Below are 12,645 nucleotides of genomic sequence, written 5' to 3'. Positions count from 1 at the left end.
GGGAGCCATATATCCCTCAGAATAAGTTATGCTGTGCATATTTCGTGTGGTAAATCCAGGCTGCCCAGTTATTTACTATTCCAAGTGATCTAACTCACAATATGTGGAAATACATGCGCATATACCAGTAGGAAATTGTAATCCAGCCCCCACATGGAAGTCTGACTTACTTACACTAGATGATTTAAATGTTGTATTGTAAAAATCACATAAAGTGTACTTCATATTAACTGTCTGTTTTAATCCTGAACAATTTGCAGACTGCCCTTCCTTGCCTCTCACTTGTACGTATGTCATTTTGTCTTCACATATGTGGTAGTTGGACACAGGTTGTGTCCCACTTGGAAATTTTTTAACAACTTGGCCACATTTGACTATACCTACTATTAAATCTGTCCGGCTGGACAGTTAATATAGATTTCAATCTTGGTCTATATTTATTTCTGTCTTGATTATTTGTATAGATGTTTGGGACCATTGTCTCTTCAAATATTGTATACTCCCAAGGTCGCGGACCTATTGCTACTTTGGGTTTCCCTTGTTCTGTTTAATATTACTTGTAATCAGAGCCATAGCAGAAGGCCACTCCATGGGAATTCTCTCATCCATGCCATGTTTATTTGTGTCCATGTTAGGAATATAGAAAGGGTTGGCCAATTTCTTCTGGGTAAACGTTATTTTGTTAGCGTAAACTTATCAGTGAAGGCCTCCACTCTCCATTGCCATGTTAGGCCAACTGGATGACCATCACCACCATTAAGGTTCGATTGCTATAGTTAATGGGTGAGAAAAGAGACCTTGATTCTCATGATGATAAAAGTGACAACCACCATTGCGGATCCCTGCCACCACGCCACGTTTGATTTCTATTACTCTTCCACAGTCACAACCTCACCTAACTGCGGACTACCACTTGCAATGCAACCTCTGGCCACACCTAAAATGTCCCTGAACACAACATATTCGAATTACCTTGGTTTGGAATTCTACAGATCAGAAATGTGGAATAAAATGTAACGTTTTTTTGAGAATAGCAAAGAGTAAGGCGAACACACTCATACCATGTCTTACTTGGATTTGTTTAAGTGCAAAGTAGCAAAGCATCACTTTCTTTGTAGGAGGTAAGGTTGGGAGGCCAAAGTGAGGGATGCAATTCTTATTGACAAAACTGTGGCTCTGCCATTGTGCTACCCTCACAGATACTGGTGGAATTATGTGGCAATAGGAGCAGAAAGGCAACATCCTGCTGTAGAGTGGAGTGCACTTTTTGTGGCATTTATTCCTCAGCTTATGCAATTAAAGGCACATTCTGAGACCTATTCTGTGGCACTATTACATGGCTATTTTGACTTTTTAACATATAAGGTTTGAAAAATGGACTCCAATATGAAATTAAAGGGAGTTCCTCAAGGAAAAGTATCCATGTTCTGCAAATACTTTTCAAAATACCGTTCACCAACAATTATAGGTTCTGGAACAGGGGTGAAAAGGGTGCTGTAGCACCTCCAAAATACCATGTTAGAGGTCAGGATGTGAACGAACAATAAAGATGCCTTAACATTCTGTTTTTACACAACACAATTTAACCCGTTAACCGCGGCAGTAATTCCGCCGTGGTGCGGGCGTTTTCGTGCGCGGGTGGGGCGCCGTCGGCCAATGGCCGACGGCAGCACTGGAGAGGTAGTGCTGCCGTCGGCCATTGGCCGACGGAAGCAGGGAAAGGGTTAAATACCTGTAAATGAACTGTACAAATATTTCAAAACATCAGCAATTAGGAAAACACAAATGGATGTCAATCTGAAGTGTGATGAAAGCAAAGATTGTAGTAGGGTCAAAACAAATCAAAATGCTTTACTTGATGATATGCAAATTGTAACTACTCACTGAAAAACAATTACTACAGATTAGCACTACATAGTAGCATCACTAAAATTGCATGTCTCTGCATATTTAGTGGCAATTACAATGGAAAATGTTCTATCTGTAAATGACAGGGTACTACTGCACCACGCTTTAGTATTATATTTGAAAAAGTGTGTTCCAAACTGCATCACCGCTACATACCACACCCTTACATCTCTCCTGCTGAACTGGAGTGGCTTAGTTGTTAGACGTGCTCTTTTTGTGATGCTTAAGGGGTTATTACGAGTTTGGCGGTCCAGGGACTGCCAGACTCACGGGGGTGCGGCAGTGCAGTCTTCCAACAGCAGTCTTCTGACCATCCGATTACGGCCATGACAGTCGGACTGCCCTGGGACCACCGCAATCCCCAGGGATCAGAGATACCTGCCAGTGGCACAGCCGTATTGAGGCTGCAATATGCTTGGCGGGGCACTGCGGTTCTGCCAAGCATATGACGAATTTCCTCACTGCCACACTTTTAATGGTGGTGCGACCGCCATGAAAAGTGTGGTGATGAGGAAACAAAGAGAGCCCTACAGGGCCAACTGATGTCTCACACCATGTGAATGCACACAGGGGGCACAACATGTGCCCCCTGTGTGCATGCACACCAGTACCTACACGTCATGGACTGCAGCAGTCCGTGCCATGCAGGTACTGCCTTTGACGTTCCGATTGCGGTGCCTATTTCATAGGCACCACCCTGGGAACGCCAAAGAACAGTCCGCCAGACAGAAGAAAACACCTAATCTTGCGGGCGGCTCAAACATGGGTTTGCCGATGGGGAAGCAGGGAGGTCCCGCACCACCACACTCATAATAAGGTCCTTAGATTTTTCACAATTCCTATAAATTTTGTGATGTAACATTGGTGTCATCACCCCCACTCTGAAAATTGTTCCAGCTCCACCGCCAACAATCATTGCTTTTTTTTATCATGGAAGCATAAGAACGCTGCTTTGTTGATTGTATCCCTTCTACGCCACACCCTAGAGTGCACTAATCTGAAGCCTAGAAGTACTATTCTTTGTAAGCTTTGATCAGATTGAGCTATGAACATAGTACTTTAGAGTCCTGGGTATAAAATAGGACAAGTGAAACTACAATTACAAGAAAGGAATGATAAAACAGCACTGAATGACCTGTTCACGTCGCATGTGGTGAAAACTGAAATATTAAATATATGTACAATGCCATATTTTTTTCCACTGGCCCCTAAAAATTCACTTGGACTCGCTCAAAAGCATCCCCGTGCATATTTAAGCTAGAATCTTTCATTCAATAGAGCTATCAGCTAGCAGGAAGCCAAATGGTCCCATGTTAGAATGGTTTTTTATTAGAATAAGAAATCTACGGTATTTTCATTAATAAGAAAACAGTTGTGCTAAGTAATATATGGGTTTCTCTCACTTCCATTTCTACCACGTCACGTTATCAACGGCATAACATGCATCAGTTGCTTTGCAAGCATCAGCACTTTCTAATTATTCATTTTCAGACATACACTTATAATTAAAAAGTAAAACTACATCCTCTGGTATACAGGCTGAGCTGGTTATAAATCCGGGGATGGATAAAGGTGTTTTCATATACATCGAGCAAATTAGCAATCCTGGGGCAATGGTAGTTCATATAATTATTTACAAAAATGTAAAAATAATTACGTCAAATAAATTCCTCTCCCCGTGTAAATACTATTAAAGAAAGACGCAATTCCCTGTCATACGCAAGCCCCTTTGTTTTGCTCTGAACTGAAAAACTCCATGTGGTGTGAATCACAGCAAAAAGCTGAAAACAGCAGGCTTTCTAAAACAGACTGACCTCATTGTTGACTTGTAATTTCAGCTACTCCTGTGAAGCCCCATGGGGCAGCGGCACACTGAAATCAAAATTTAAGCCACAGTGAAGCCTAACTTCTGTCCTCGTGCAATAAAATTCAAGGTCACCAAGCCCCTACAGGAGAGGACGGAACCAAAGGGGACCACACTGATGCTGTAAGCTTTGTAGTTGCTGCGTCACGTGACTATGTAAGAGCCTGAGAACAAATTACACAGTAACCGATAAATAAAAGTCAAAGTCAAAATTTACTGTTTCAGCTGTCTGCAAATCAATAACCAACACTCAAGGTAAGAGCACAATAAATACAATAGAAATTTCTTAAGAATGTGTTAAAAAAGCAATCAGTTGGAGAACGCAGTCTCAGTTAGGCACACCATTGCATTACAACGTAGCAATCATTAAAATTACAAAATACATAAAAATGCGAGTGTGGTGAATAAAACACGTTGGTCATCTAGACCATCCCACAGGAATGTATGACATTACAACGCATACATTTACAATGCATGCCTTTACAATGCAGTTTTTACATCGCAACATCCTTTACAACGCATTCTTTTACATTGCGCGCCATTACAACGCATTTTCAGAAACTACCTTTACAATGCATTCCATTACATCGCATTATACCTTTACAAAGCATACCATTACAATGCATACCATTACATCGCATTTAAGGTAAGTGTTGGATAGTATAGGGGTAATAATTACTATTCTAACTCCAGTGAGTGCAACAGTAGGGTAAGTGTTGGATAGTGTAGGGGTAAAAATGACTATTTTAACTCCAGTGAGTGCTACAGTAGGGTAAGTGTTGGATAGTGTAAGGGTACTATGCGTTGTAATGGTATGCATTGTAATGGCTTGCGATGTAATTCCTGCGTTGTAGTGATATGCTTTGTAATGACATGCGTTGTAGTGACAAGCAATGTAATGGCTGCATTGTAATGACATGCTATGTAAAGGATGTTGCTATGTAATGACTGCTATGTAAAGGTAGTGCGATGTAATGACTGCGTTGTAAAGGTTGTTTCTCTCCCACAGTTAAGAACAGCATTGCTTCCCAGCCTACCAGTCATCAAATTAATAAAATATGAAAGTGCAAGTGTGAAGAATAAAGCACTTAGCCATTTCATTGGATGCTCTACAAATTATGTAATTTACTCAATATGAACCAGGGGTGGCAGCCTGATACATAATGTGCAAAGCCACTTAAGATATCAGGCTGAACTGATCCCTAGTTTGGTGGGTAATTCTCTCAGATAGGGTGACGCCACTCAAAGGAATGACGCTACTGAATTAACCACGTACATATCGCCCGACCTAATACACAGTGTCATTGCCAACTTAATACATTTAGCATCATATGTTTTGAAAAGGGGGAGAAGCCAGCGCCGCCAGGAAGAATAATATTTACTACAAAAATAAAAAAATGGGTATGGTTTTCTATCCCACCAAAGCTACAATCACAGCACTCATAACTAGGCCGGCGAATTTGGGTAATTTCGCATTCCTCAGAGAACACGGAATTGCCAAAAATTCCGCGATCCGTGGAATTTTTTGCTTGTTCGCGCTTTCAAAATGCGTATTTGAAAGATATTTCTCCCAGAGCATGGAAACAGCTTTTGCGAACAGGAAAAAAGCACCTCGAACGGGCGGAACAAGCAATTCCGCGTTTTCGCAGAACTTTTGAGTGCTCGCAGAGATTTTTTACCATTTTGCGGAGCTTTGCGTAGCGCAACTACGCAAATTCCACCCACCCCTACTCATAACCTGCAGCGAGCCTAAAGATTTGAGTTAAGTAATCCCTTGTCACCAACATACCCAGCCTGTGCTTAACATACAGCGTTCTCTTTAGTTCAGGATATAACACATCCAGGTACTCAATGCAGGTGGAGCCACGTTGTTACTAAAATAGCTCTATACAATAGACCCAGGCCTAGACTCTAGATTCTTCTTCATCTGCACATATACGTGGTACCATTCTTTGATTAGGTCTGTAATGTCCTACCTAACTTTGCGGGTTCCGCCCTTAAGAATTCCATCTGCAGATCGCTGAGGATATTCTGTACATGAGACTACCCCTGCACTCATTATTGTAGGCAGCTTCTTTTAGAGTTTCTAAATATACCGTTGACTTGGGATTTCTTAACAATCCAACCCAATAAAGAACTTGTGTTAAAGCTGCAGATTCTGATACTGGAACAAAATTTAAAGCTGCGTGAAGTGCTGCTAGGGAGGTACTTGGCCCCAATCTCAGCAGAGCTCTTAAGAAGATGTTCTCGGCCACTTGAAGTGATTACATATTTGTGTACCCCCAGAGCTCCGCCCCATAGAGGGCAGCCATTACTGAACTTAACTTGTAAATCTGGAAGATGGCACCAGCTTTTTGTCTAAATTTCAGCACCACACCTGCCATTTGTTGCAAGACTAGGGCTGCCTTCTGCACATGGTTACTCCACTGTAGATTTCCTGAAAAACAGATACCTATATATATATGTGTATATATATATATATATATATATATATATATATATATATATATATATATATATATATATATATATATATATATACAAAAAAGAAGGATAGAACTCTGGGTAGTTCTCATGTTTAGGTGGAAAGCAGCTCCTGTTAGAGCACTCTCAACACCAGCAACACTCTAGATCTGCTCACCTCAAATGTCTGTTTTTCTATCAAAGTCTTTAAGCATGGGGTTAGCACAGTGGCATCCCCGCCGAGATAGAAAAGGACAAAGACTTTTGCCATTTCTACAGCAAAGTAGATATATATAGTATATGAGTCTCAGTACAAATTGCACGTTAATGGGTTATTGATAAAGTTGCTTGTAATTTTACAATTTCTCAGCAGTAAATCGACACCAGTAACATGCTATTATAAGTAAAACCTGATGAAGTGGAGATCTACACTGTAGAACCGATTTTTCTGATATTCCCAATTTAATGAGATTTTAATGCATACATTTACCACCTGATCAGATCATGTGGGGTGAGGAAGAGGAATGTGTGGGCGAGAGAAAGGAGGAAGGACAACGCTTTTTAAAATAAAAAAAAAGCAGTGAATGAGGCTTGGTTGCTACTGCAAACAAAGCTTCAAACGTTTCTTTTGCCTCGAATTACCACCCCGAAAATTCAGGTATGATTCTCCCACACCTGGAAAAAAGCACGCGGAACAACCTACTCAGTAGGTCCTAGATGGAGTAAGATTCCATGGAGTAAATCAGTTCCAGTTTCAGAATCAGGGCTTTTGAATTTTACCCTTCCATAATTCACTATTAAAAAATTTCAGGTATTCTCCATTGCTAAAACCCATGAAATGAGTAGGCCGGACTCCACACATAGCTATCCCCTAAAGCGGCATGCACTGGGTTTACCTAGCTACACTACTTGGCTGCTTGCCAGGACACATCGGCAACACTGCTTGTGGACTGTTTTTTCTGGCATCAACATTGTGGAAGTGCAGCAGAACGCATGAGACTCTAGTTATGTGTGTTGGCAATATCCGAATTTCTAAACCTCAATTGCCCCAACGCAATTTTTTGGATAAAGGAAAATGAGTTTCGAAGACCTAATCCATTTCAAATGGAACCTTGTCAATATCACCCTTCATCCAAATGGACAGACATATTTTTTGGATAAAGGAAAATAAGGATTTTATGTGTGAAATTTTTCCGCTTTTTCCGGATGTCAAGGAACAACTCACTGATGGGTTCTAAGAGAGAGGTAGGCACCAACTAAGCATGGCAAGTGTTGGTGTAATCTCAATTCCTGGTTTACTACAATGCATATGTTACATATTTTCCAACTCTAGTCTTTGGGGACATGTACAATCCTCTGAGACGAGACCATTGAAATTTGATGGCTGTGTTACGGCCCATGGGGTGTGAGTTTCAAAGACCTAGTCCATTTCAAATGGAACGTTGTCAATATTACTCTTCATCCAAATGGACAGACACATTTTTTGGATAAAGGAAAATAAGGATGTTATGTGTGACATTTTTCCACTTTTTCTTAATGTCAAGGAACAACTCACTGATGGGTTCTAAGAGAGTGGTAGGCACCAACTAAGCATGGTAAGTGTTGGTGTAAATCTCAATAACTGGTTTATTGCAATGCATATGTTACATATTTTCCAACTCTAGTCTTTGGGGACATGTACAATCCTCTGAGACAAGACCATTGAAATTTGATGGCTGTGTTACAGCCCATGGGGTGTGAGTTTCGAAGACCCAGTCCATTACAAATGGAACTTCGTCAATATCGCCCTTCATCCAAATGGACAGAAACAGTGGATCCGAAGTACTGGGAAGGTACTTCATATCATGTAAAATATTACCCATTGACAAAGTGAATGCACCGCTATAGAGTTTCTTGGAGCTGAAATGGTATAGCTGGGAGAATAGAGAGTATGTCTTCAAGAGCGCGCCACGCTGATTCATAGATGGTTGACGAGCTCCTTTATCTTGCCTGACATAAATGAGAGAGTGAGGCTTGAATGGATGGATGAATGTGACAGCAGATAAAGTCATGGACTTCTTGAGGCACCAGGTATCAAAGGTCTTGAGCAAGTCTCATTTCTGTTCTTGATTATATCTGAGCTTTGATTTGCTAGCAGCATTTACCCGCGCTCTAACTGTAGGTCGCATCTGAACATGACCTGGGGGTTGAAGCAGATGTCCCTTGAAGAGTCTTGTGTCCGGTGTTTGATGAAGATCGGGGAACTTAGCAGCATAGCTGTTATTAAAAGTTCAGAACTATGAATGCAGAGTATTTGCATTTTGGCTGTTGTCAATACAGGACCTTTTGCAAGCACTACACACACAAATTCACAGGGCACAGCATATGTCAAATAACACCGTCAGCAGGTAAGCACCTTGGATTAGACATTGGGACACATCCAGCAAGCCTTCCTCACATTTGCTTGTCAACAGCAAAACATCAACTCTTCCCACACTCCAGCCTACAAATTGGAAACCCCAACAGACTCTGGTTTGTGATGTAGTCCTCAAAACCAGCGTGAGATTGTAACGAAACCCATTGGTGCTGTGAGGTCAGACCAATGTCAGAGTTGACACCCCATAAATACATAATCCATAACCACAACATATACATTTTCTAGTATTCTATTTTCACAAGTAAAATTGTCTTACCAGCCTGGTTTGTGGTGATATTGACAGATGAAAACTGGGGTGAGAGTGGGCTTTGATCGGTGACTCCATTGACCGCTTGGATCTCAAAGGTGTACTGGGTGTGGGCCAGGAGGTCACTGATGTAGACCCGGGGTTCCGTCAGGCCCAGCTGCCGGGGTGCAAACTGCACGTTATCCCCACAGCGGGTGCAGCCGCCCCGGCCAGAACCACAGCTCTTACAGATAATGTTGTAGACAAGGTCCTCCCGACCCCCTGAATCCCGAGGTTGGCTCCACTCGAGCATCAGCGAGGTCTCGTTCACACTGGAGATCACGTTTTGAGGGGACGAAGGTATCGCTGGTTGAAAAAAAACCAAATAACAAAATGATTCAGTGAAAGGTACAAACAGCAATACAATCTGTACAATCAAAGAGCGAGAAGACAGTGCAGCAAGAAACAACCTACATTATACACATTCTGAGTATACTGCTACATTCCAAAACACGTGTTTGCATATGAATTAGAATTGTAAATTTAGCGCAAACACCACACCCCATGTTATTTTTTCTATGTCAATTTCGACAGCTGTAACCTGTAGACATGTGTCTGGTATATTCCGATACACGTGGAATGTTATGCAGAATGCATCAATTCTGCACCATTTTTCTTTAGAAAACTCGGAATAGTGTGCGGCAGATTTACAAGCCCCTTGCGCCTCATATACGCCACTGTTGCATCACTTTTGTGATGCAGCGGCGGCGCAAATCCTGTTCCATGGTGCAGGGGTAATTACAACGTGACGCATCTGGGAGATGCGCCACGTTGTAATGCCCTGCGCCACATGTAGGCATTCCTGTGCAGGGGAGCGGTGGGGGGCGGGGGGGGGGGGGGCGTTCCGGCGCAGGAACGCCTCCTAAAAGTGGCTGAGTGAAATCTACAAGATTTCACCTAGTCACTTTTAGGCCCATGCTGCGTCAAAACCCTGCGCCTGCCGGAAGCAGGCGAAAGGATTGACGAAGCATTAACTAGATAGGGCCCCCAGAGCATTGCTGGAGCTGTGTCGCGCTTGCGACGCAACTCCAGCAATGTGTCACTTTTACGGCACAGATGCGTCACACATCTTTGCCGTTTTGCACCATGGTGCGCCGCATTGTAAATGCGGCGCATCCATGATGGGGGAGCTGTGGCGCACAACAACTGGCGCATCCCTGCTGATCTGCAGGGATGCGCCAGTTATTGTAAATATGCCCCATAGTATTTAGCACTCACAGTAAATACGTCTCTCTGGTTTATTGGTAAATACGCCACCCCATTCTATCCTCCCTGTAAATGTGGCTTGTGTATTTTTCAGCATAAAAGTAGATTTCAAAAGCTAAAGTTGAGACTTAGGGGCCCATTACGATGGCAGAAGGACTGCCACCGCCGGGCCAGAAATGAGGTCTACTAACCCTGCGGACCGCGAGTCTCCTACCGACAGATTACAATGGCGGTGGGATTCGAACCGCGGCGGAGGAAAAGCCTGTCCGCCACGGAACCGCTGCAGGCAATCGTCACGATTGCCCAGCGGAGCGGTCTGCATCCATAAAATGCTGGCAGTGCCTAGGAGCACCGTCTGCCAAATTATGATGAGGTCTCCAGCCAGCCTTTCCGCTGCAGTGCAACCGCCGTTGAAAGGCATGCGGAGGTTGGTTTTGGGGGCCCGTTGTGGGCCCCCCCTAGTGTTGGGGGGGAGGGTGCACTGGCGGGATACCCATGGTACCCACCCTCAGTTTCACTGCACCAAGTGGCAGGCACAGTGTAGTGCCTGCCACGTAGTGCAGTAAAATGCACAACATGCTCTTTTTGGCATCGCAGCTGTGCTGTTGTCAGCAGCCACCGCCGCAATGTTAACGGTGCAGACAAGACCGCCGAGGTGGTCCCATCATAATTGGGTATGCGGGACAGCCGTATGCATGGCGGATGGTCCTGGTTCACACCACCATGGCGGACGGAGCCAGTCCGTTCACCATCTTAATGAGCCCCTTATTTCAGTGCTCAAGAAAAAATCCATATTTAATGTGTGACCAAAGAAAAAAAATATACCTGGGGTATTTAGGTTAGTTTAAAAAAAAGCTACCTAGAGCAGATGAGCAGACGGAAGCCAATACACACAAAGTCAAATTAACAAGCTGATTTCCGTATTCACATAAAAAAAGGACTGGAGTGTCAATTATTGAGACCGTTAAAGAAAATCTAAAATTGCTTTGGACCTATGCGCTAGCTTGTTATACGCGTTTTAAGTTCGGTAGAAGTCCAGATTTTTTTATTTTTATTTTAGGACTAAAGTATTTGCCAACATATTTTTGGCGACATAGAGAAAGAAGTATCAGTTTAGGAGCAAGCACCATGTCTTTTATAACAACCTGTTAAAATTAAAAGCGAGGTGACCATGAAATGTGATGGTCATTGTGGACTGTACAGCGCGCTAAGGGGTATAGTTTAGTGTGGTTACATATGTAGGCTAAAATTGATAACAAAGGGAGACTTATCTGTCCAGCCCTGAATAGAATTTGTAAACTTTATCTATGAGATACTGACTTATATTTTTGTATAGTTCAACTTAAAAAATGTTTTTGCCATTCCTTACATTCCTCTGGATTTTTCGAAAAGTAGCCTTGAAAAAAATCCTAACAATTATGCCTATAGTTTGGTCTTTCTTTTCGTAGAATCTCCTTATTTACTACACACCGGTCTCAGTTAATAATGCCCTTGGTTTATGGTCAGTCTACAAAGTAGGTCTGTTATGTTGTAATAATAACACATTTGTAGAAAGTGCTGTAACCCCAAGAGTATTCTTGCATTGGATATGCTCCATGCAGAGTATTTGTAGCCTGAACCCTCATATTATATTATTTTAAGTCACAAAAAGCCATGTTTGTAGAGATTTATGAAGGAGAAGTGGTTTTTGTAAAGACGTAAATTCAGAGGGGGTGAAATCCAATCTTTGCTGGAAACAGGCAGACTATTTGCTTTATTCTTCCGGATCCAATGGATTGTGAGCTGAAAGGCCAAAGATGTTCAAAGGGTCCCAGCATCTCAATTATTTTGGCTTGAACCTACACTGGCCCATGGTGAGAGAAGACATGGTCAGTAATGGAGATACTTGAATATCATTCTCTTAGTTCTGGAAGGCCAGCGTAATGCTGCTTTGGAAGGTTGCGTGAGGAAAGTGCACAACATTTTCAACCACCTCCAGTCATTTCATTAGACATGTTGGGATTGTTAAATAAAGGGAACTGCTGTAATCCACTTGAAAAACAATGATTGTTTGGATGATTGATTTATATCACGCGAGGGAATTAGAGGGCAGATTTTTGCACAGCATCTTCAGTCAGACAATGTAATTTTGTTGTTTTGGGTTGCCAAGGAGAGGATTCGGATGAATGTAAAACCCAGATTCCTTACAACAGATACTGCCAAGGTGTGGGCCAAAACCACTTGGCCACCAATCACTGACCAGAAGGAATTGCTGACTCACACAATCAAAATTTCAGTTTGGGTTGTTTTTAGTTTCCAAAGCACAACCATGGAGAGACTTGGTTAAGCCCTAAAACTTGAACTGACAGCTCTTCAATTTCTCTTAGTTACAAAGACCGATAAGTTCAATACGACAAACACACGTTTTAATGACCCACCACACAAGTCCCTCGTATGTTTGCCTCTACAATCTCATCTCCCCATCTTTAGCCCTAAAGTGTGGGTCATTTTGGGTCCCCGGTG

At 42.5% G+C, this 12,645-nt stretch overlaps 1 protein-coding gene across 6 annotated transcripts in view; it reads right to left on the bottom strand.

The window, feature by feature from the left end:
- Nucleotides 1-12,645, bottom strand: part of EPHB2 (EPH receptor B2) — a 786,068-nt gene that overhangs the window by 179,701 nt on the left and 593,722 nt on the right. For all 6 annotated transcript variants that reach the window (XM_086949834.1, XM_086949836.1, XM_086949837.1 and 3 more), the window contains exon 5: nt 8,908-9,243. In XM_086949834.1, the coding sequence (XP_086805960.1) occupies nt 8,908-9,243 (336 nt within the window). The remainder of the gene's footprint in view (nt 1-8,907; nt 9,244-12,645) is intronic.

The sequence above is a fragment of the Lissotriton vulgaris genome, unplaced genomic scaffold, assembly GCF_964263255.1.
Source record: "Lissotriton vulgaris unplaced genomic scaffold, aLisVul1.2 SCAFFOLD_259, whole genome shotgun sequence".
NCBI classification, from domain to species: Eukaryota; Metazoa; Chordata; class Amphibia; order Caudata; family Salamandridae; genus Lissotriton; species Lissotriton vulgaris.
Note: the sequence above shows the minus strand (reverse complement) of the source record. Positions and strands in the feature narration are given on the sequence as shown.